The following is a 26,084-nucleotide window of genomic DNA, read 5'->3' on the forward strand; positions in this document are numbered from 1 at the left end:
AGCCATTTTCGGTTCCAGTTCGGTTTCGAACCATTGCACAACCCTAGCCAAGTGTTTTCCATTCCCACCTACCACGCTAGTTTGCATACCAAATCTGTCTGAAACGTTAATTTTTGACATCAAATATATCCTGACGAAAACCAACTTTAACGTGATGTTTCAAGGTGTTTTCATCGGCAACGTGATTTTTCAAATAAGATGATTTTTTTGAGTTTTTTTGAAATTCATCTCCAAATATGAATTTCAAATAAATTACGTCTTTTGAAAAAGACAACCATCTTCATCATCTTCTTCATATTCATCCTCATCATCTTCTTCTTTAATATTTATCTTCATCACTTTTATTAATAATAATCCCACCACCTCCTCCAACCATATAACACCATCTTCTACACCCACCACCCACCAACACCAACACCAACACCAATACCAACATCCTTATTATCATCATCATCTATCCAAGACCCCAACTGCACCCAAACCATACCAACCACCTTCGCCCACCAAAACCCTACTACTAAAACTCGTGGATCCGATCATCAGATTGGAGTAACCAATAACCCCAAGAAACGTACCCGAGCTTCCCGCTGTGCGCCCACCACCGTCCTCACTACCGACACCACCAACTTCCGCCAAATGGTTCAAGAGTTCACCGGCATCCCCGCCGCTCCTTTCACCCGCCGCCTCGACCTCTTCCGACCCAAAATTCAATCTCAACACCCACACACACCCTTTCTTAATAATAATATTAATCTTGGCAGTTAAATTCAAATCAAAATTCGACTCCGAAGTTGAAATTCATTTGAAATTCATCTTTAGAGATGAATTTCAAAATAGCTTTAAAAACCATAAATTTGAAAACTCACGTTGGAGACGAAAACTGCCTGAAACATCACGTTAAAGTTGGTTTTCATCAAGATAGATTTGATGTAAAAATAAACGTTTAAGACAGATTTGGGATGCAAACTAGCGTGGTAGGTGAGAATGGAAAACACTTGGCAGATCTTGATTGGTCCACGAAAACTCACGGGAAAAATCCCAATATCACGTGAAAGTTGGATTTGGTGGGCTATTTTTGGAAATTGAAATCTCGCGGACTATTTTACATTTTCTCTCTCATAAAAATGGTTATTTAGGTAATTTTCTCTTTTTCTATATTAAGCATGTCTAGAATATAGTTTATGTAATTAATAATTCAATTAATGGAAATTGACCAATTTATACGGTATGTTAAATTTATAATCAATATTATGTTAGAACCAAGATTTTTTTTTCCTCATCAATAGAAGAGAAGTGATTTTGACGGGAATTTGATAGTGAGATTAACCTTAGAATGCCATGTGTCCAGAATTATTTTCATTTATTAATATAGGTAGATTCCGGTTAATATTTTGAGGTATTTAACCAATTTTTAGATTAATTATTAAAATTGTCAAAAAGTAAGAGTTGTAGAACAAGAGGGATCAAATTGTCGAGAAGGGTGGGGGGATTTTAGATTCGAACAACCCTAGTAATTCATTACTACATCAACTTATTTTCTATAAATAACTACTTTCTATATGTATAAATGTAAAAACCAATTATGATAGTAACAAACACTTAATATGCACTACTACTAATATAAACTAGTTTTAATCCGGCGCGTTGGTAAGGGATGTTCTGTAAGAACTATGAGATTTATCATGTATATTTTGAATGTAACAATTGAATGTAACAAATATTAGATCTTCAAGTAGACAAGTAGTGTACGACTTGGTTGGAGTCTTGTTTTTGCTTGCTGCTAGCTCTTGTAACTTGTTGCTGAACCGCACTATAAAAAATAACAACATACAGAATGACAGAAGCAAGGCTCAAACATGGGCAGTCCGTACCAAAGACAGACTTTGAGCTGAACGATTCAGCCAAATGAATTAAAAGAACGCATGTGTTTTAAGCCCATAAATATACCTAAATAGCAGAGTTGAACACTTTAAATTATGCGTCACCGTCAACCAATCTTTATCTTATGTTATAATATACAATGTTCAACTTTATATATAAGTTCTATATTGAAATATATATTTTTCCGAAAACTTAACCTGTAATATAATGTTTCTAAGTGTCTTATCATACGGTTTATATTCTATATTCTTATCACAGGTTCACTAATTTGTATTACTTGTTTAATAGTAAGAACTTGTTATGATCATTTTCTTGTAATTTTCTTTTAAAAAGATTGCTAAAAGAACTTAGTTAGAATGCTATTTCATATTCAAAGTTTTAGGTCCACAAATTTTAGAATAAACAAAATGTAAACCATAATCAAATACACAATAATAACTATAATCATAAACCAAACCATATCCTAACTCCAATTTCATTTCTTATTTTATCTTCGAAGTTTCAAGTCCACTAATTACAAAATAAAAACAATTAGGATTTAGAAGATTACCTGAGTCATGAACATGATGGCGATGAGTTGTCGACGGCAGGGGAAGGGCGGAAGGTTGGCTAGGGGTTTGGCATGGAGTGGTCACCAGTTTGTTATTCTCTGTCTTTTTTCTTTTTTCGTTCAAAAGAATCAAAACCCTTATCATCAAAAAGAAACTAGACTTGGGGCTTTAAGTTTTAACGAAATATTGGGCTTTTAATAATCGTCAGTTAGTGTTGGGTTCTAATAAAACTTTAAGTGTGTGAAGTGTTGGACTTTTATAAATAACTAAGGGGTAGCAAAATTAATGTCGGAGATAACGTAACACATAAATTGTGAAAAAAGGAAAAAAGAAGCCACTTCGTCGAAAAAGTTGGGTAGCAGTTGCTTTCCGTGCCAACGAAACATGTTCGCTACTGGTGATGTGACGCCAGGTTGCCACCATGGACAGAAGTGGCGCCCACTACACGCAGTCTTATGTTTTGTGATTTTGTTTTTGCATCTATTCAAATTTGCTTAAAACAGAAAATCATGTTATCAAAACAATTGGATTTAGTAAGTAGAAATTGATAAATATATTAACTCAAGTAGGAACAGAATTCGACCCATTAACTAATATACTAATGAAGAGATAAATTTGGGATTTGATTGCAACACGTAGGCATAACTCATAAGTGATCGAAGAGAGTTGATGGCGATATTAATGTAAATTCATGTAAAACGCCACTTGCTCAACGCTATCATGTTTGATGTTGACATCACTGAAACATCCAAGAACCATCATATACCCCACATTATACGAGTTAAATTTTTCATCATGCCTTCAAACTCTTTACAAATCTTTTGTGAGATAATTAATTATTTGTGTCACTAATACAATTTATGACGCAAATATATTCTTTCTAACGATGCAATTAGTTAGTGTTGACTTTTATTTTTATGTAAATACTACTCTTTCATTAATTAAAAAAGACTTACCCTAAAAGTATTATATATATGATCTAAAAAAATATTTTTTTTAATAATACCGTAGAATTTTAGGGGTGTTCAAAATTTGATTCGAATTCGAAACATTCGAAATTCGACTCAATTCGAGTTTCAATATGAAGATTCGCATTCGATTTCAAAATATTCGAATTCGATTCGATTCTTATTCGAGTATAGTAATCGAATACGAATCGAATACGAATTCATGATTTTTTATTCGATTCGATTCGAAATTCGAATTTAAATTATATAATATATTAATATATACTTAATTTATAATTTGTGGTCAAATCCGTAAATAATAAATGTCCAAAACATCATAATTAATCCCAATAACCATACTGATATTTCTTAATTTTGTCAATACTTAATTTTGAACTTATTATCATGTGGTATTGTAGTTACTTCAAACTTATATTTATGTGTTTTACATCGATGATTATGCTTTTTGAAGTTTTTGACATAAGTGAACTTGAATCAATTCGAATTCGAGTTTCAAATACGAATATAATCGAATTTCGAATATGGGATATAATATGAATACGAATACGAATCGGATAATCCAACTTTTAAACGAATACGAATCGAATACGAATACCAGCAAAAAAATAAATTATTCGATTCGATTAACTTAAAAATTCGTTATTCGATGACACCCCTACGTAGAAACATGTTATAAATTATATTCGGACACCAAATAAGTAAAGGACAATGTCTGTCAATAAATTTTATCTTAATTGGCATTGGAGGAGAAGTGAATATTTATATTGGAGGTTACAAGGTCTCAAAGTTCGAATCTGATTCAAACCGGGTTTTACCGTAGTGGGTCTTCGGATGGCGGGTTTTCCGCTGAACATGAGATGGTGGACCAGCACTATTTGCGATCACAGTCGTCGGGGTTGCTTTTTGTCATGGTGTTACTCTAGGTAGCCGAGCTTTTTTTCGTTTGCTATTTTAAAAAAGGACTGTTTGTAGTGAAAACAAAAATTGATCTTAAGTCAGAATCCGAGTTCTATATCATTAAATATAGCTCTTTTCTCTTCTTTACGTACAAATGGTTCCATGAATCTCTAAATAATATACGTACGGTTGGTAGTGTAAAATTGAGTTTTATATCTACAACTTGATTTTTTTGTTACAAACTAGCCTCCATATGCCCATCAAAAGAATCTTAAATTATAGAATTCGGTCTTATGTAAACAATCAGGTTCTATTTGCTATACTTAAGATAGATGTTAATACTGACACGTCCGTTGGTAATGGCCCCACCCGAACAATCGCTTAAAAAGTTTAGGTTTGAATAATTGCCCAATAGAGTGAGTCCGCTAGTAGCAAGCCGTTGGTAACACTCATTTATTGACTGGTTCTTGGTGTTTAAAAAATACGAAAGATAAGATATATAGTGTGACTCGTTTTATGCACGTACGTATATATAACTTTTGTTCCATTGACATGCATGTCTCTAAAAATGGATTAAATATAAACTATCAATACATTAATTATGTCACTGAAAAGTGATTTTTGTTTCAGACATTCTTCAGCGTCATTAAAAATTTGTTGACCTCAAAATAGCAAAGATATCTCGGGCTTGATCTTAATCATGTATCATGCATGTGTACGTATATGTTTTACAAAAAATAGACAACTATTTAAACCTAAAAGGTCGGTAACCTATAAGGGATTAAAAATCCTATTTTTATATCGAACATTTACATATATCTGTTATATTTAATTTGTTGCACACAAGAGTAATATTTTCCTCTTTTTATTTAAGGAAAAACATTTGAATGAAAATTATTGGATGTGGGGACAGGCACGGAAAAACCGTGGTCTGAACAGTTCACATTCGTATTCATTTATTCATATGCAGATTTGATGTGATCAGACAACTTGCAGAACATATACGTAGTACATGATGATACATATACTGCATACGCGTATACATACAAATATGTTACATGTATTATGTATATGCCAGTAATACAACTCATACACAAACAGTAGTGGACCCAGAAATTTTTCTCAGTTGACTGTCACTAGCTATATACTCGTAGGTCGTTCAGGATTTTTACATTAATAATACTTAAAAAGAAATTCACATGGGTGGCCGACCCTTGTAGTACCACTAGGATAGTTTCACCCAGTATATATGTCTGCAAACAAAGCGAATGCTCAATGAATTGTTCATGAACTATTCAGTGGGAAGTTCCGTTTATGCTCATTCATTTAATAAACGAACGAGCACGAACAAAAAGTTTGTGTTCATTTAATTAGACGAGCGAATATGAAAACATGTTTTGTTTATTCATTTATGTTCGTTAATGTTCGCTTGCATATTAGAATCCAATTATATATTATTTGTATTTCACAAATTATACCACCCTAATATGTTTTACATTTGTTCGCCTTTGTTCAATTCATTTACGTATGTTATAATATATGTTCATTCATGTCTATTTATCATTGTTCAACAATGTTCAGTTATGATCGTGAACTATTCAACTAGATTTTAAATGAGCGAATATAAAAGAACACAAATATATTCATTTTTTAATTTAAAAAAAGGAACATGAACACAAATATTTGTTCGATTAAGTATTCGTGAATGAACAGTTATAACGTGCGTTGTCTGTGTCCATGCAGTTCCCTTACACGCCTACGGGCTCTACACAAAACGAATGGCTAGATGTTATTCTGCCGTCTGCATGCATGGTGTTCCTACTTACGTACGATTTCCACTGTTACTTAACTTTAGCTATTTACTCTTACTTCGACGCACTGAAACACATACACAGACCAGTACAAATTAATCATCATTCCATTTAATATATATTATCAGATTCGGAAGTGAAGAAACTGTAAGTTAACGGACCCAGTAACAACCACCAGGATCTAGCTGTTACCGCCGGCGACCATACGTAACCAGTAACCACCCTACTGCACAACCATTAAATTGAGAATTTGAAAAAGGCCGACATGAAATAAAAGACGATCAGTAGAAGTAGATGGGGAGGAGTTAAGAAGCCATGGCTAATTCATTGGTTTGGTGTTCCTGGATGCAACAACATTATGAGCTACACAACAAATAATTTGCAGAATTTCATGCATCCATTTCAAATACTTTTGAATTATTATTATTCACTTATATTTTTTTGTTTTTGTTTTTTTAGGATGTATTGTTGTTTTCTTCTTTCCCAGGATTGATACCCAACATTACGAAATTTTTGTATTTCTGTCATGTATCATGACTTGACGTAAATGAATATTAATTACTAGATATTGTTATTGAATTTATATAATTATTTACCAATAATAACGGCAATGCATGCAAACAAAATCATCAGCAACTGCCATATAAGAATTTATTCAAATTAATCAACACTACTCGTATATTTATACGTGTAAATCTTTCATATAGACATATATGCAATTATGCTTACAAATAATATTGATACTTTTCATAGAGTCGCGGAGAACACGGTACGCCAAGTTTTAATTAAGCTTATACTTTTATATGTAATGCAATTTTCGTTAATTATAATTATGAGTGCTAAATTGATATAATCAATCTATAGTATTAAGATTATTTTCTTTCAATCAATAGGCTATAATATGATAAAATCGGAGGATAACTTATAATGATATGGAAATGGTTACATGGAGGTCTAGCCATCATTTTCAAAAAAGTGACCAACCCGTATATAAAACCTTTTCGGGTATATATCTAACGTCCGAATGCTTGAATGCTATCAACACTATTTAAATCCGTAGGACTCAAATGAAAATTATAATTAATGAATCAAACTTGTAACATCTAATATTAAATATATTAACATAAGTAACATGTATTTGAAAAAAAATGCATTTTAGATTAAAAAAAAGTACATAAAAAGGACAAATATATGTAGCTAGAATCACTACATAAATATAATACATACATAATTAAACCAACATAAAATTAACCGGCCCGGCCATGTTATTTTTAAACACTATATTATATTGTATGTTAAAAACAAATTACTACTGTTGGGTTTGATTAATTAATAGCTAACTTAAAAACATGTTGAAGATAGATCTGAGTCGGCGCAATACATTTTAATACCGTGTTATGTGGCATCGGTAGCATCACAATTTGTAAGCACTTGGTGTGGAATCTCTCCGGCTTTTGTGTTTGAATTAGAGACCTTCTAAAGGTACACTTGAACATGAAATGTAAAAGACGATGTAAAAAAAAAAAAGCAATCCAATCGATCATACTCACAACAATCCAATCAATCATACTCAAGGAAATTCAATTCTCATTCTGATCTTGTTGTATTTTGATGTGTTGTAGTTAGTGATATTTGATTTGGCGTATGTAACTTATTGAGGGTAGCAGCTTGCTAGTCTCATTGTCTTATTAGTGAAATGGTTATTATAAACAGAAAAGCTAATCTAAAATTGAATATCTAAGACAGTAATTGAAAAACAAAACAATTTTTATTATGCATATGTTAAAAAGATGCAACTTGTGATAATTCTATGTTACAAAGATAGTTAAAAACTTAAATATCAAAAACAGTATTTGAAAAACAAAAACAAAATAAACAATAAAATAAAACTATATTTAAGGGTCATAAATTTCTGACTATAGCTAGTCGTGGTTTAAAATAAAATATCTTTTGTTCTCGAATCAAATGTATCTGTATCTCTATGTTATGGTAAACATATAAGAAACTCGAATGAAAAAAAGGTTCAAATTTAAAAGGCAACTTGTAAAGGATGCCGACAAAAACAACATCCAACGGTTAAGACATGATCTACTAAATGCTACAATAAATTCCAAAGAAATAATGATCACTTAAAGATAGTTTTAAAAAATGAGAATTTTGTGATCCGATTCTGGCAAGACATTATTATGAATCCAATTCAATAAATACTTTACCTCACCATTATAAACCCATAATCCTGTAAAAAACAAATTTTAAAACATTAAGAATAACATTAAAACCGTATGTTGTCACTATCCATGATCTGATTCGCCCATCAATGTCTCATGATTTTGCTATTTAGCTTTTCAACATCTCATTCCATCTTTGTGCCTACAACCTAACTTGCTTTTTTGCTTCAACTAACAAACTCCTTTCTTGTCTTCTGATAATGGCTCAAAAACTTACTTCTTTGACTGATTTCTTCGATGGTTACATCGAACAATTTGCTGACACCACCAACTTCACATCAACCGATGCGGACGATATCTTCAGTACTCTTGAGGGTGAGTTCACATCCATGGAGAGCCGGTTTCATGCCAAAGAAGCCGAACATTCATCGGTCTCTCAGAAGTCCAATGCTAATTTACAACAACGTGTAGACCCGGAAGTGGAGACACTTAATTCTCCCAAGAGTAAACGTCAGAAGCTTTCACCTGTGGAAGATGGCGGCGGTGTGAGCTCGGATGGACAGCCGAAAGTGTCACATATCACAGTGGAGAGGAACCGGAGGAAGCAGATGAACGAACACTTAACCGTTCTCCGTTCATTAATGCCTTACTTCTATGTCAAAAGGGTATAAGGAAAATTTTTATTTAGAACGACAGCTATATTATAAAAAACTATCTGGTAAGCAACCAACTATATTTCTTTTACTAAATTATGTTGTTTTGAAATGTAGGGTGATCAAGCATCAATAATTGGAGGAGTAGTTGATTACATCACCGAATTGCAACAAGTCGTTCAATCACTAGAAGCAAAAAAGCAAAGGAAAGTTTACAGTGATGTTTTAAGCCCCAGGCCTTCACCCCTCAGCCCCCGGAAACCGCCTCTAAGCCCCGGACCACTCTTGCCTATTAGCCCAAGAACCCCACAACCAATGAGCCCTTATAGACCTAGGTTTCAGCAACCTTTAACTTCATCTTACTTACAACCATCATCAATAGCTAACTTGCCTTCACCTTCTAGCTCTTCATCAAACTCGAACTTTATTGTTAACAACGACCTTGTTGCAAATTCAAAATCATCCATTGCTGATGTTGAGGTGAAGTTCTTAGGCTCAAATCTTGTTCTAAAGACTATCTCACCGAGCTTGCCAGGCCAAGCAACCAAAATCGTTTCGGTTCTTGAAGACCTCTCTCTTGAAATCCTCCAGGCAGGCATTAACACTGTTGATGAAACTATGGTCAATTCCTTCACCATCAAGGTCAGTCATATATATATATATATATATATATATATATATATATATATATATCATATATGTAGACTTAATTTTTAAAATCCCATTTAAACAACATGAATAAATGCATGCATGCGAGCTTCCATATGTGTGTACCTAACGATTATTAATTGATTTGTAATAGATTGGAATTGAATGCCAGTTAAGCGCGGAGGACCTGGTTCAACATATCCAACAGACATTCTGCTAGCTAGTCAGTAGTATTCATGAGTCTCGATCATCTGCCTTATTTTTATACTTAAATGTGTCTTTTTTTGTTTAAGGATAGTATTGTTGTCTTGAGATCATACCTGATACATTGAGCATGTGCTTTTTGCATTGGGCATGATGTCAAAGCAAAATACAAACTAATTAACAAGTTAAAGAAGATAAAGGCAGTTTCTGGAGATTTTTGATATCACATGTTCAAGACCTAACCTAGCTCCTCTTTGTTTTGTAAAAGTAGTTTAATTAATCACTTATGTACGTGTTAATTATTACTCATGAGTAATTAACAGATCTTAGTTTAGACAATTGTATATCACAGTTGATTAGTTTAACTGTTGTATTTGTATTTGACGATCTTTGTCTTTATGTTTTGTTCAATTTATTGTTCCACATTTTCATGAGCTTCATTTATATGCTGTAAATATCGGTGATGAAAATACTAGTAGAAGTCTTATATAATCAGCTTAAACTTATTTACAAGTTACCATATATACTTGTACTAAATTGAAAAGTATGTTCTATATATATAATCAACTTAAAGTGAATATCCTCTTCTAACTTTTCATATATATAACATTGGCCATTTGGCGGCCAATAATTCTGAAAGAGAAGGAAAAGAAATTCGAAAATAAGAAGATAACTGAAGACTATCCAAGTGGTTGAAATTTAGTTAAAGTCTAATAAGTAAGTCGTGTACTTTAATCGAGTTTATTTATAATACATAAAAGAGTTTGAGGTTTGGTTAATCTCAAAACATTGTGTTCGGTGGGTTTGGTTGCTTAATGTCGGTTGCATATCCAACAATATGTATCAAAGCTACTTGATCAATATCGAACAAGCTGAAAATACCTAGCAGGTGAAGTACATATATTAGGTTGGCCAAACCAAAGCCAGAAATCAGAAGACTCAAACAGCCCAATCATTAGTAGCACTCTGACCAAACACACAACAATTAATTATTAGCATCAGCAAGTCCGAGAATTAAAAACTTCAATGAACGGATAGATTTTAGCTGAAAAAACTAAAACAATCGATCGATTGAAGGCATATCACAAAAACAACCAGAAGGATCGGTGCGGTTTTGAGAGGCAACGACAACCACGGTTCGATGGTATAGATAATCGGTGGTGTGACTGTTGGGCAACCAACATGCAACATTAACAAAATCGTAATGGTATAGAAAAATCAGTCTGACTATAACAATGAGTGAGATCATTTTCAAATATAACCCCCCCCCCCCCCCCCCTCCTCTCAAGTTGGAGAGCATGAAGTTTTGAATGACCGACTTGTTGAGTAGTGTTCGAGATCGTTGTGTTCCCAATGGTTTTCTTAGAATGTTATTGATCTGTGTTTCGGTGTTAATCTTCATGGGTTGTATCTCCTTCGATTCAACTTGTTCTTTAACAATATTACAATCCATCTCAACATGTCTAGTGCGTTCGTGAAAAACAATGTTGTTTGCTATATGGTGAGCCGCTTGGATATCACAAATCATATGAGTTGTGCTAGTCGGGGAAATGCCAATTTCACTCAAAAGTCATCTCATCCACAGGATTTCACCATGCGAATCTGCCATTGTCCGATATTCGGCTTTGGTCGATGACCTAGAGACGACCGACTGCTTCTTTTTTTAACCATGAGATGGAAGCCACCCCCCCCCCCCCCCCCCACAAAAAAAAAAAAGTGCTCCCCGATTTTAGATCTTCTGGTGATCGGACACCTAGGTCAATCAGCATCACAACAGGTTGTGAGAGTGGCGCATCCTTTTTTTGGAATGAGGATACCTTGTCTAGGAGTGTCTTTAAGGTATCAAAGGATTCGGTTGGCAGCTTCTATGTGACTTTGTCTTTGGTCGCCAACAAATTGACTTAAGACATTAACCGCATAAGCTACTTAGGGCCTAGTGGTTTTGTATGTAGAGGAGACACACTATCAATTGTCAGTATCGATTCAAACCAAGCCCATGGTCCTTCATTACATCGCCCAAATTTCAAATTGTGTTTCTTGTGCAATGAACTCGGTCGACACCCCATCATTCCAGTATATTTAAGGATGTCTAGATTATAGTGGGCTCAACACCATTCCTTCCTTCGTACCTCAATTCCAAGAAAAAACTTTAAAGATCCTTGATGCTAATTTTTTTTTTATTCAAAGGTAAGTCTTAGTTTCTTGTATTTTGGTCAAACTATACCACACAATAATACCATCATCCACATAAAGGGCAGCAGCAAAAACGTCACCTGTTTTACGTCCTCGTGAAGATAACCATGAAGGTATTATTTGCGTGTAGTTGGTGAAAATGTCATATTCGCTTCACAACAACCGTTAAAAGAGATCTTACGGTTACTAGCTTCGCTACGGCGGGACTCCATTGGGCTTATATTTTATCTTGTAAACCCGGGTCATTTCTATGAATAAAATATCAGTGGATATATAAAATAAAACAATAGGATGTAAGTGGATATAAAAATAAGTTATAAGTTCACGGTTAAATTGAAAGATATAAAACTAGGCTAGTGGCTAACGGTTTAGCCAAAAGAAAAGATTTCTTTGAAACATTTTCATGTGCTGTGAAAATGGTTGTAGTTAGATTTGTATTATCTTTAGCAATTCAAAATAATTGGTCACTATATTAATTACATATTAATAATGCTTTTTTATATGGTAATATTATTGAAGATGTATATATGGACTTGCCTCATGGTTATTTTTTCTAAACGTGAGTCTAGAGTGTGTAAACTAAATAAAAAGTCACTATATGGGTTAAAACAAGCACCTAGAATGTGAACTGAGAAACTTGTAAATGTTCTAGTTGAACTTGGTTTTGTACAAAGTATGTGTGATTACTCAATGTTTGCTAAAACTGGTAAATATGTGTTTCTTGTATTACTTGTTTATGTAGATGATATAGTATTAACTAGAAATTCTGAGTTTGAGATACTAGAAGTCCATAAATTTTTTAAAACAAAATTTATGAATAAAGAACTTGGTGAACTTAAATATTTTCTTGGTATCGACGCCATTAAGATTAATGTTGGTGTGTGCTTGTCCCAAAGAATATACTGGCTTGACTTACTTGCTGAGTATGGCATGATTGGTTGCAAACTAGTGAGTAATCCATTTGAGCAACATTTTATTTCAAGCATGCGTAAAAAGGATGATGTGTTGTTAAGAAATATGACTGGCTAGCAAAAACTTGTTGGCAATTTGATTCACTTGTCTCACACTAGACCTGATATTGCTTATGCATCACGTAGTACGGACATTACTTAAGTCAGTACATGCATAGTCCTTTTAACTCACATTTGAAAATTAACTTAAGATTACTCAGGTACCTAAAAGGGTCACCTGGAAATGGTGTTTATTTAGCAAAGATCAAAGGTTGGAGTTGAAGGTGTACGTAGATTCTCGTTGGGCCAAATATTTGGAAACAAGAAAATTTGTTACCGAGTTTGTATATTTCTCGGAAACTCTTTAGTTTCTTGGAAAAGTAAGAAACAAGCAACTTTGTCTAGGTCTTTTGCTAAGACTTAATATCGATCATGCTATGTGTGTTGCAACATGTGAGGTCATATGGATCATAAATTTGTTGAATAAACTTTAAATAAAAGTTAGTTTGCCTATAAACTTGTTTTGTGATAGTATTGTTGCAATTTCTATTGCGGCTAGTCCCGTCTTTCATGACATAACTAAATATTGTGAGATTTTTCTTAAAGAAAAAAATTGCAGGAGGTGGTATAAAAACAAGAAACATACACTCTAAAAGCCAAGTGGCCGATGTGTTCACAAAGGAGCTTCTAATAACACAATGTTGTTGAGATGTGCAATTTGCTTCATATGTTTGATGATGTCTTTGATATTTGAGCTGGAGCATTGGGCTGGATGGCTGGAATTGCTGCTTATGGGCCTGAAGTGTTGAAAGATTAGGCCCATCAATATTGTTTTCAGGTTTTTCTCAAATTTACCAAATGAAAGTTTTTGCTACTTATTTTTGAACCTTCTTTACCCTATAGAGATATTGAATCCAATGAGGTACTCCGTTTTCCACTGTAATTTTGAAAATGAATGCTTAAATGCCCTTCAAAAGTAGGTAAATAGATCCCACCCGGAGACTTGTTGAGAATGTATATGAACGTGGGTTGGGATCATAACCTTATTAACACACACATTATTGAGTCTTCTCATTTTTCAGTTAGGTTCGTCATGTTGATGAACTGCTAGTCTATTAGATTTACTAAGAGATTGAAGGTCACTGTCAGGCCCGGTTCTTGGGCAGTGCAGCCCGTGCACAAGCACGAGGCCCAAATACTTAAAGGGCCAAAGGTTTTCTTTAACTTATATAAAGCCCAAATCCAATTTAATTAAATTAAATAAAGAGAAAATAGTAGGAAGACCTTGAATTATATAGCAGCATTTTTTAAGTGGATTATTAAATTGTAACACACAAACACGTCCCCTGTGGCCCTGTCCAATTAATCTAAATAAACCACCTTTTTTTTTCATTTAACTTTTGTGAGTTTGTCTATAGGTATTATTGTAAAAACTCAAAACCCCATGAAACCTTGTATGCGATTTTTTTTTAAATTGAATAAACTTAACAATGGGTTTATAAAGCCAAATCAAAATGTAATATTGGTTTCATAACATCAATAACTAAAACTCTAAATATTTTTGTTTTTGTTTAGAAATAACACCTCTCGTTCTCAAATACAAATACCCCTTCAATGCGAAAAGAAAATTGTAAAAAGTAGCTAGATGGAAAAAAAAAGAGCAAAGCTGACAAAGGGCCGCGTATACACAAGGTTTTTTTTCCTCAAAACTACCTCCAAGCAATTGTATTGTGGTTTAACTGATGAGTTTGTATTATAAAGAGGAGGCCCAAATTCTATCTCGCACGAGGCCTAAATTTTTTTTATCATTCTCGGAGACGGCCCTGGTCACTGTGTTGGTGATCTTGTAGTGTTTGTTCTTGATTTCTTCCGTTGTATTAATTGTAATAGATTTCATCATCATCATCATCATCATCATCGTACTCAGTATATCCCACCAATAGCCAAGCTATGGTAGGGTCTGAGGAGGGTAAGATGTAGACAGCCTTACCCCTACCCCATAGGGATAGAGAGGCTGCTTCCGATGAGACCCCCGGCTGGATAGTAGTTTTGCATCAAGCCTTGGACATAAGGCACATAGCACTCAATCATCGAGACACAGGCTGATTGGTGCATGTACCATTGTCTTTCGGCTATCAACGCCACCACACGATGCCTGATTAACCTTCTGCCACTTTTAACGTTATTTTCACGAGATTAGTAAAATAACGTTAAAATTAGTGCAATTTTACTTTTGCCCACCCGAGGGTTCACACATATATACATTATATGCACGCACCGCAAGCAGGGCGAATTAATTGTAATATATTTAGTTGTGTTAAATAAATCAGTTGTTTCTGGTATCCATTTTTACATATTTAAAAGAAAAAAATTATGGTAGTAGCGTATCAGTGTGGTTTTTGTAACCATATTTGTGCCACGTTAGTTGTTAATAAACAGTTTGAAAACATGGATGAAGAAAATGTTGTACGTATTGTTTTACCTTCCATTTTGTTAGGTTATGTGCAGTGGGACTACAAATTTGGGCGACAAGGGGCAAATACACCGCTGGACTACGAGACATGAAAGTGGTTTCTTATTCTTCTTCCAAGCAAGGGCAAGGGCAAGGCTAGTTGAAGAAGATGTGCAAAAGGAGACCTTAATAGAAGTCAGTAAACAGGTACAAGGGCAATTAACTGTTAATTATACAAAGATGTTGCAATCATTGTCATTTCTTGCTTTGCATATCTACATCTCATCATTTATTTATCAAAACAACTTAACATGTTGTTCTAAGGTAATTTCCACCTATTGATCGAAAAATGGACCATCTCATTCTCTCGTATAATATTTAACTAAAAATGAGACAAATTAAATGTTATTCGAAGCTTTTATAATCATAAACGTTTACTTATATGTAAACTCATTGAATACATGAAATTCGATAAAAATATAACAAAGGACTAAAAATGCATAACTTGCCCAGTAATCCGGTATCGGATTGCATGTTTTACCACATCTTTAAAGCCCAAAGTAAGCACTAAGCACTAATGTTATTAGATATACTTGACAGAGCAGGCAGTCCGGGTAACTTGTTACCCTGGGCTTGGGTCAAAACAGGTTCGTGTCAAATTTAGGAAACATGTTAAACTGGGCTTGGGTCAAAACGGGTTCGTGTCATATTAGGTAACATGTTAAACTGGGCTTGGGTTAAACCAGGTTAGTGTCAAAAGTAGTTTAACCTTATTAAAAAGTATCAATTTGATTAGGACTAAATCGAGTTATGTCTAAAATGGTCACAACAACTGCACGAGTTGGTATAGACTTCAAGTTATACTACATGAACTAAAAAAGTCTGGTAACGCATAAGATACTTGTTTTCAGTTTTCACCATATTTATTCACAACTGGACCAGCAGAGCTGAAACTTCAACAACAAAATCTTTGTGTTTGTCCTTGGTTGACTAAACCATTTAGCAATTTTAATCTTATACAAGTGTGGTTCTTAAGGCTAGAGACAGATAGTCCAACATGACAACACTGAAACTAACACGAATGGAGGAACAGCATGTACCAGTCAGTCACCAAAAGCCAACAGCCTTCAAAGAAGCTTCATCCGTGGTACAACAGCCTGCTCTGGTCTGGTCTCACATCTACATGCGGTCAATAGGCTCGGTCCTGTCTTGGACTGCAAGGCGTTCAGACACGTCAGCAAGAGACCTGAGATTGCACTTGATCAATGCTTGAACAAAGTAGCATGTTTCATCCTTGGTATTCCCTTCTGGCACATCAACCACAAACGACTCCACCACTAGTGTCCCAGGACGCCCTTCAATAATTTCCGGATGGACTGTGATGACTGATGAGTAGTTCTGGAACAAAACGCACAATCAGTTTATATCATATATAGGCCTGTAAGCGAACCGAACATTCAGTGAACTGTTTGTGAACCGTTCGGCGGGAAGTTCGTTTATTTAAATTAATGAACGAACATGAACAAAAATGTGTGTTCATTTATTTGTTTGTTTGTTCATTTATGTTTGTTTTTGTCCGTTATCGTCTGTCCATATATATTCATTTATGTTTGTTCAAATATATTCATTTATGTTCGTGAACTGTTTGTTTAGATTATAAATGAATGAACATAAACGAATATGAACATGTTCATTTTCTAAACGAACAAACGCGAACACAAATATTTGTCCGATAAACTGTTCATGTTTGTTTAAAGTATAAGCGAACATGAACATGTCCTTGTCGTGTTCGTTCAGTTCATTTACAGGCCTAACCTTAAAATCAACATCATATATCCCTACTAATTAAGAATATGAAATCAATTACCCTGAGTCTATGATCACCGCCAACAATGCGAATGCTAAAGATATGCTGGTTGTCATCAAGGAGTTCCAGCCTCTCGGTGCTGGTAGTAGCGGGCAGGCCGGACTTAACATCAACTTCTCTAAGGCTACCAATCTCAAGATACCCCTGAGCAACACATCTGCTAACAAATGGCTTGTACTTTTGTGGTTGGTCAAATCTCCTAACCAATGACCAAACCTGTCACATAACTAACTAACATTACTCAAATTCCAACCAACAACACAACTTCCCAAATCCTATTCATACTATTAATTAATATAACTAACGGGCAATTTTTAAATGAGTTAGTTTTGCTATTAATTGCCCCTAATTAAATTGAAATAACACATTTCAAAACACAATAAAAAAAAAGATGTGAGATAGATAGATAATAATAATAATAATAATAATAATAATAATAATAATAATAATAATAATAATAATAATAAAGAAGAGAAGATGGGTTACGTACGAGATGAAGAGGGGCTTTGATGTGTTTAAGGAGAACTGAAGAGCATTGATTATCGGCAATCTGGTCTTGGTGTCTGTGATGTTTTTTAATGCATTCCATCTCCAAATTGTTGAATCCACTAATATTGCTCATCTTGTACGGACACCGATCACCGGATGGATGATGATGATATATGAATTAAGTAATTAAGTTGAGTCGACTCAGAGACTCAAGACCACCACCATGTCTACTCCATGAGACAGCCAGTCGGCCTTTTGTTATCGTCGTGTGTGTTATCTCCAGTGGATCTGTATATGCCCTCTGATATCTAACTAATTACCGTTTTGCCATGCTTTTTGGCTTTTTGTCGGTTTGTCTTGATGCGGTTTGAGACTGGTAGTACTGGGGTAGTAACCAATCTTATCGATAAAATTGATGAGAGTGAGGGTAAATTTTGTTGAAATTTAACCTGTTTTTGTTTTTATAATGCTTTTATGATAGAAATAAAAGAAGCAAAATTAATGTTGAAAGTGAATGTGGTCTAATTTACTAATTTCATACAAAAATGAAATAGGAAATACATTCTATTTGCCAGTAAGTTATCAACGTCAAAAAACTATAACTTTGTTTTCAGTATAATCGAATTTGTTATTTAAAATGAGGTGGCGGCGCAGCTTGTTACCCGCTTATCAACTTCTTTGTTGTAATTGGATTCTTTTATTTAATATATGAAAGTTTATACAATGAAAAATTAATATAAGGCAAATTCTATTTGGATAACATAAGTTATAACAAGTTGGAATTATTTTAAACTACATAGCTCAAGACAAAAGATAAATAATCTAAGCTCTCATGATATAAACGACCAAAAACTCGTCATTTACTCCTCATGTATCACAAATATCCTAATTTCATATTAATAAAGGTGTATGTTTTTCAATAAGGTACCTAAAACCTACAATAAGATATAGTGAGCTTAACTCTGAACCGATATCGATCCTGAATCTTTCAAAAATTCAGTACTGATACTGAAAGCGGTCGGTTCAGTATCGTATCGGGTTGATACTAGTATCGTAAGCAAAAATTAGATATATACCGAAATTGATCCTGAATTTTCTTTAGAACCTGATACCTATATCGACATTAAAAGACTTTAATATTAATACTCGTTACCATTTGTTTACCCCTGTTGAGATCTGTTGAGATCTGATTATCCCGCCTAATTTTTCTTGTGATCCACTATAAATCACTTGTAGAGTTATAGTGCTCATTACCTTTCCTTTTTCTAGGCCTGGTCTCTTTGGCACCACAATTGGATTTAAATAAATATTTCTTTTGGGTGGTGTATTATTTTAATGAAGAGATATTTTCTTAGTTTTTCTATTATTAAGTAATTTTTTAATAGTTAACGTTTTTGATTGGTGTATTCCCTATGTTGCTGATTTTTTTTATATTAACAATCGTATTTGACTAAAAATCATTTATAAAAAGTATTACTGTTAATGGATAAGTTTACATGTTTTCACATTAAATATAATGAAAGTAAAGATGGTTATTTTTAGAAAAAATATATAAAAAAATGAAAGATTTTGTCAATCCCACTTTGATGATGATGAGGTGGTAAGATGATTTGAGTATAAAATAAGAAGTTACGTGTTTAATCTATGTATTGTGTAAAAAACAAGCTTAGTTGTTAAAAAAAGGCTTGGGTTATACACGCACCAAGTAGATTATTCAAACACCAGGAGAGCCTATGCGAGTCGTATAGGCTCTATACGGCTCGTATAGGTGCATCGTTAAGTCATTTTCAATCAGCAGTGTCAGGTTTTATTCTTTTGTATCGTATGGACCCTATAAGAGCCGTATAGGGCTATACGACTCGTATACTTTTTTTTTCAATTTTAAAATTACAAAATATTAAAAATAACGCCCGAGTTGGTTACAAAATAAAAACACGTAACTCAAAAGTAAATATTTTGTTCCATACATAACAACCTACGTACAACATGAGCGTTGTGGTCACCATGGCTCACCAGTAATGCTCGGCCGTTGTATTTATTGTGGTATATATTTTCCAACTAATTGAAACAAAAAATTAGTTTTTCTTGTACCCGGACGTCTAACTTTCGCGGTTGACTTGTATACTCCACCGCGATCACACTTAAGGAATATTTTTATCACATCCCCCGCAGCGTTGTTCTTCGTTCGTTTGGTGACTACGACGACATCATTCTCCCGACCTACTTTTTGAGCCCAGTTCTTCAATTCATCAAGAGATATAAATATCTGTAATGAAAATTATTTGTTAGCAAAGGTAATATATACGATTGAAAAAAAAAGTTAGATTAGAGTACTTTATGATTTTACTTTATCGGTTGAAAAAATGGTATGTTGCTTGAATTTTCATCACCGGTAGCTTCATAATTTTAACCACCGATAGCTTCATAATTTTCATCACCGGCAACTCCATAATTTCCACTAAAATACTTTCTTCATATTTATTGTCAAATATTGTTGTGAAGAACTCCACTCGGTTAAAATTATGAGAAAAGAGACTAAGAAAGAACAAGAATAATAAAAATTGAAAAACTTAAAACACCTCTTTATATTATTTTCACTAGATTATTAAATCCCAATATTACAATTAGTCAAACAACTTTCTATAGAAAAATATAAATCATTAGACAAATCTATCATATTTTAGACTTATATCCAAATGTTACAATCAACCATATAACTTTTGGTATTATCTTACAAAGCAACAAACAAATCTTACATGGTTGGAGAAAGAAAATCTGCTACATGGTCTATACGGGTCGTATACCACCTACACGAGTCGTATAGACCAAAAAATAATTTAAAATCTTTGGTCAAAGTACATGCTGACATGCTATATATATATATATGAGTCGTATAGACCTTATACGGCTCGTACAGGTCAGACGAGTTACGTGGGCTATACGAACTGGAAAATCTATACGGCTCGTATAGACTGCAAAAAGCTGCCATATTATCACGTTTGTACGCATGTCAATAAGTTAGGGTTATACAACTCATATAAGCCTTATACAAGTCGTATAGACTTATTCACACACTAGGGGCGGGTGTTTGTATATAACCACCCTAAAAAAAGACAGAATTACAAAGATTGTCCTTTATGTATGTACCAGATTTCAGTGATTGTCCTTTTTCTTTAAAAATAACATGGCTTGTACTTTATGTTTTCCAAATGTTACACCGTTTGTTCTTTGACCCTAACTCAATTAGATTTTCTCGTTAAATGATATCATATGACTTGCACATTAGGGTATATTGGTAATTTTACCCATTTAATTAAAAACATTATATTAAATCACAAAAAAACAAATTAATTCCATACCATCCTACACCACCACTACCAGTAGGCCTGTTCACGAGCTTAGCCCGAGCCAAGGCTAGCTCAAGCTCGGCTCGACAATTAATCGAGCTGGCTCGGCTCGAGCTCGAGCTCTTAATCGAGCTAAAAGTTTGAGGTCAAGCTCGGCTCGGTTTTAAATCGAACCGAGCCCAAGCTCTTAATCGAGCTAAAAATTTGAGCTCAGGCTCGGCTCGGTTTTAAATCGAGCTGGCTCGGCTCGGCTCGATTTGGCTCGAGTTTACCTGTAAAAATAAAAGTTATATGCAACCATTAAGCTAAACTAAATAAATGTGACGTTAAGATCAACACCAACCAAATACTAACTAAATAAATACGTCTAATAACACCATCGAAAACAAAATATGTTCAACAAGTCTAAACCAAACCAAATACAAATTTAAGCAGAGAAGTATTATCTATGAGCGACGGCCGATGGCGGAGGTGAATATGGGCGGTGGCCGGCGACGGAGGTGAATATGAGCGACTAGGGTTAGGGTGGAAAATGGAAGGTATACTAATTATTGAGTGTGTGAATTATGAAGTCTCATATCTCAGTTACTCAGTATATGGAACTATGGAGTGAGAAAAGAAATTGAGCTGGATTAAAGGAAAGCCCATGTGTTAAAATAATTGGGCTCGATAATTATGTGCATGTATGTAATAAATTAAAATAAAATTGTTCGAGCCAATCGAGCGAGCCTATCGAGCGAGCTCGAGTTGAGCCGGGGCTAGCTCAGACTCGGCTCGTTTAGAAATCGAGTCGAGCTAGGCTTGGCTCGTTTACAATCGAGCCGATTTTAAGCGAGCTTCGAACCGTGAGCTCTTTGAACAGCCCTAACTACTAGCCCACCTTCACGAATCTCCAATCAATTCAACCAAATTTCCACTTCGATTTCAATCACTCAATCATATCACTCAAAATTCATAACAAACCTTCAATTAGCAATGAGATTCATAGAAAACGTTATTTATTACACATGACGATAACAAAGACAAAGCATTGAGATTTTTACAGATCAGAAAAGATGCCCTAGGGTTAGACTATCGAACTAATTCATCTGGAAAGCTCAACCATTAGATCTGGTTTTTCCGGTCATTCCATTGTTTCCAGCGAAGTCTAAAGTTATCCGGCCGCTAAATACATCATCGAAGGGCAGAGCGCAACCTGCTCTGTTCAGTAAACGGATTGCGTTACGACAAAGCTCTGATACATTGACGGCCCTCGGGAACGCGAATTGGGGGAATAGAGGAGATGATAATTCCGGCGAGAAGAAGAGCAAGACAAGCGTGACGAACATCGATGGAATGATGAAACGGCCATCGGAAGCAATTAGGTTGCCGCCAATGGTGAGATTCAAAAAGGGAAGAAGAACTATGAGTGCATAAACGGGATCTGGTTTTAGGCTGGCCGTACTAGGGTGTTATTGGTGACGATGGTGGTGAGGTTTGATGATGACAGTGGTGGCAGGAGAGAGAGAGAGAGAGATAAAAGGAAGGACTTTTAATTTTTATGTTTAATAATCATATAAATATAATTTGTTATTAAAATGTTTTTAATTATGGATAAATTGACCAATATACCCTCATGTGCAAGTCACATGATCTCATTTAACGAGAAAATCTAACTGAGTTAGGGTCAAAGGACAAACAGTGTAGCATTCAAAAAACGTAAAGTACAAGCCATGTTATTTTTAAAGATAAAGGGCAATAACTGAAATCTGGTACATACATAAAGGACATTCTTTGTAATTCGATAAAAAACAATAAAAAATTTTATCCGTTATTAATCGTTTAAAAAAAGAAGTTGTTGGTTAGGCACTTTGGGCGTAAATGGGGCGGTAAAATGGTAGAACAGCGCCCCCCCGACAATAATTGGGCGAAAAGGGGCGGGGTAATCTTGTCGCCCTGCAATGAAGAAAAATAATAATATTATATTGAAATAACCGTTGTTAAACGGACAAATCCGAGCACACCAAACACACCCTCATATGCTCGTAGTTTTTTCCTGGACGAAACGGTTAATTTAGCCAAAGATTTGAATATACCCGACGAAGATGAGGTAGAGGAGTTGTCTCGACCACGCGGGAGATCGAGGAAAAATAAGGGGGAAGTTTCGTCGTCAACACGATTCAATACGGAGCCCGTTGAAATAAACGAGTTGGTCGGTCGTTTGGAAACAAATGCCACCGTAATTGGAGCCGACCTTCGAGCATCCAACAAATAACAAGAAAAGCTGAACCAGACGTTCGAATTAAAACAAATGAAAGACGACTACGAATCTCTCAAAGCGGATGGGTTTCACGAGGATGCCGCATTATTGTTTCAACGCCGACGTGAAAAAATGCGCGAATATTACTCATATTAGTTTCTTTTTTAGTTATGTTTTTTTTTATTTTTTTCTTTAGTTATGTTTTTTAATATTTTTAGTTATGTATTTTTTTTAGTTATGTTTTTTTTTGTATTTCTTTTTAATTTTGATGCATTTTTATTTAATTATTTAAATAAATTGGTTTTTATTTGATTAGTTTAATCATAAAAAGAAAATAATAAAAAAAACACACTGTGAGCCCACTTGTAGCCCCTACACCATTACACCCAAAAACAAATTTCCACTCCATGCTGACTGAGCGTCACGTGTCACAATTCGCCCCTAATTGTAGCCCCTCCACTACACATAGCCTTAGAGACAACAAGAACGTTCAATGACAATTATCCACTTTGGAATTAACTAATTAAAGTTTTCGTCTAAAAAATTAATATCCAATAAAATGGTCCCCACCAATACCTAAACAACCGTACCTTGAGTCCTTGTTTGGGTGTCGTGGTTCATAGAAAACAAATAATATCTTGTTAAATTAATCGTCTAAAGTCTAAACTAAATCTTGTTTTCATAAACCTAATTCATGGAATCAGGTTAGTTAAGAAAACCGGTTAGCTGATGTTCGTTTTAGTTATTCATGTTTCCTTTTAACTTTTTTTTTTTTTTTTTTTTAATTTCATACTTAAGTGTTATATTATATGGAAAGAGATATGTATAAATAAAATTAATCTACTAATGAAATAAATAACTAGTATAATTACAGTTTTAAACTAAAATAATGATGTTATAAAAGATAAATTAATGTAATAATAATTACTCTAGTTTAAAAATTATAGAATAATAATAATTATATTTGTTAACATAAAATTCTCTTGTTATTTATATAATTCTCACAAATTTGTATTTGAGTCATAGAGTGTATTATATAACTTCATCTAGAAAAGATGAAAGTAAAAAACAAAAAAGTTCGTTAAACAAATTTTCATATATATTCAAACAAACTTTAAATATTATTTTTTATTTTAATACAAGCCACTTTTGAAGAAATTAAAGAATGTTGATTGAAACCTACAAGTCTAGTAAGTTATGATGGATATATATCTAATTATTAAAGTATTAAGGGATTAAATGGTTTCATATTGAATTGTTAAAAAATTAAACCTAAAGATAAGGAAATATGATACATTAGTTATCAGAAAATAATACATTTAAAATTTCAAAGTTCATTAAATTGTTTATAGAAAGATACGGAGTACTAGATAGATTAGTGAAACTTATTTATATTGTGCTATATGACTGGGTAAAACACGTAGGAGGGAGAGAAAACAACATAAATTAAGTGAGTTTTGTTATGTTTTATGTTTTGAAACCCGGCCCCGGGACCTGGTCTCAGAACCGGGCCGGGTGAGGCATTTGACCTGTTTTCGAAAAACCCGGCCGGGTTTGGCGGTCGGCCCGGACCCGGTGACCTGGCGGGTCAGCCGGTAAAACTCATTTTTTATGAAATCTAAAATGAAATGTATATGGTGGGATTCGAACTTGGGTCATTTTCTAGATAGAAGCTTTAATAACTACCCATGATCCAACCAACCAAGCTTTATTGATGTCATTATTGATCAAATATATATTATATATATTAAAAAAAATGTATGAAACATAAATAAACATTAAAGTTTGTGATTATTATTTTTTGTTATTATTAATTTTTATTTAAATTATTTATGACGTCATCCGGGTCAAACACCGGTCCGCCCTCCCGGGTCGGTCCGACCTTTGATCCGGTAAGACGTCCGGGTCAACGCCCGGGCCGGGTCTGAAAACATTGATTTTATCCACAATTAATTGATAATAAATAGTATGTTTTTGTCTGTCATTCATTATTCTAGAAAAATAAATGTATTTCACATATTTAAAATAGCAAAGAAAGTATAAGGGTGTTCCTGCGCCATTTGGCTTGGGATTGGGAGGCTCGGATTCGTCTGTTGCATTGCCACTAACCATTTGCCTATAGCTTCCGGGTAGACACTTTGGGTATGGGATACCAAAGATGGTGAGACAATTTGAATTTCCTAAAAACTCTCATAAAAATTTAATAAATAAAAGATAAATAGTTAAACATTTTCTTAAAATAACTCTGTTAATTAACACATATTTCTTCAGTTATTGTACACCAAAATATGTTATGTTCTTCTATTACTTATATAATATATTTACATCTTTTCTCCAAAAATACTACTTCATACTCTACAAATATTTTCACGTGATGTAACTAAATCATGTTCCCGAACCAGGTTTCGGAGATTACCATGACCATGGAACTACCAACAAGAAGTAACATCGGTAAAAGGCTTGGATCCAGTTTTTCGAAGACATGGACATCAAAAATCATGACACTTTAGGTTTTGAAAGCATTTGTTTGATTATTTTGTGCAAGAGATCATTTTGTCAACCAAATATATTCGAAATTGCAAAACATGCTTTTTATAAAACTTAACAACAAAGAAAAAAGAAAATGGAAATTAAAAGTTGTTAGAATTAAAAATAGTATTTTTAAGTTGTTTTTTAATGAAAAAATATTTCTTAATTATTGTATTCATTTAATGTTTTTAATATTATGAACTAATAAAATTTATGTACTTTTGTTTATTTTTCTGT

General features: G+C 33.9%; 2 protein-coding genes across 2 annotated transcripts; one reads left to right on the top strand and one right to left on the bottom strand.

Moving 5' to 3' along the window:
* Positions 1-8,307: 8,307 nt before the first annotated feature.
* Positions 8,308-10,059, top strand: LOC143591323 (transcription factor SPEECHLESS-like). The gene is made up of 3 exons (XM_077071565.1): positions 8,308-8,941; positions 9,047-9,571; positions 9,732-10,059. Exons 1-3 carry the CDS (start codon positions 8,537-8,539, stop codon positions 9,795-9,797), a joined length of 996 nt encoding a protein of 331 aa, XP_076927680.1. The 5' UTR covers positions 8,308-8,536; the 3' UTR covers positions 9,798-10,059.
* Positions 10,060-16,105: 6,046 nt separating this feature from the next.
* LOC143591333 (abscisic acid receptor PYL8-like) lies at positions 16,106-18,002 on the bottom strand. Its single transcript, XM_077071572.1, has 3 exons — positions 17,734-18,002; positions 17,244-17,459; positions 16,106-16,774 (listed from the first exon to the last, which is right to left on the bottom strand). The coding sequence occupies exons 1-3, from the start codon at positions 17,863-17,865 to the stop codon at positions 16,556-16,558; spliced, it is 567 nt and encodes a 188-aa protein (XP_076927687.1). The 5' UTR covers positions 17,866-18,002; the 3' UTR covers positions 16,106-16,555.
* Between the last annotated feature and the right edge of the window lie 8,082 nt (positions 18,003-26,084).

Source organism: Bidens hawaiensis, unplaced genomic scaffold (genome assembly GCF_021521415.1).
Source record: "Bidens hawaiensis isolate Kalapana, Puna unplaced genomic scaffold, B.hawaiensis_p1.1 tig00001685_1, whole genome shotgun sequence".
Lineage (NCBI taxonomy): Eukaryota > Viridiplantae > Streptophyta > Magnoliopsida > Asterales > Asteraceae > Bidens > Bidens hawaiensis.

Bases quoted from the DNA above. Each gene is read 5' to 3' on its own strand.
- LOC143591333 (XM_077071572.1), bottom strand. From the start codon at position 17,865: ATGAGCAATATTAGTGGATTCAACAATTTGGAGATGGAATGCATTAAA. The intron at 17,460-17,733 runs GTACGTAACCCA...GTTATGTGACAG, and splicing joins TCAAAGCCCCTCTTCATCTC to GTTTGGTCATTGGTTAGGAG. The intron at 16,775-17,243 runs GTAATTGATTTC...GTTTTGTTCCAG, and splicing joins GCGGTGATCATAGACTCAGG to AACTACTCATCAGTCATCAC.
- LOC143591323 (XM_077071565.1), top strand. From the start codon at position 8,537: ATGGCTCAAAAACTTACTTCTTTGACTGATTTCTTCGATGGTTACATC. The intron at 8,942-9,046 runs GTATAAGGAAAA...TTTGAAATGTAG, and splicing joins CTTACTTCTATGTCAAAAGG to GGTGATCAAGCATCAATAAT. The intron at 9,572-9,731 runs GTCAGTCATATA...GATTTGTAATAG, and splicing joins TCAATTCCTTCACCATCAAG to ATTGGAATTGAATGCCAGTT.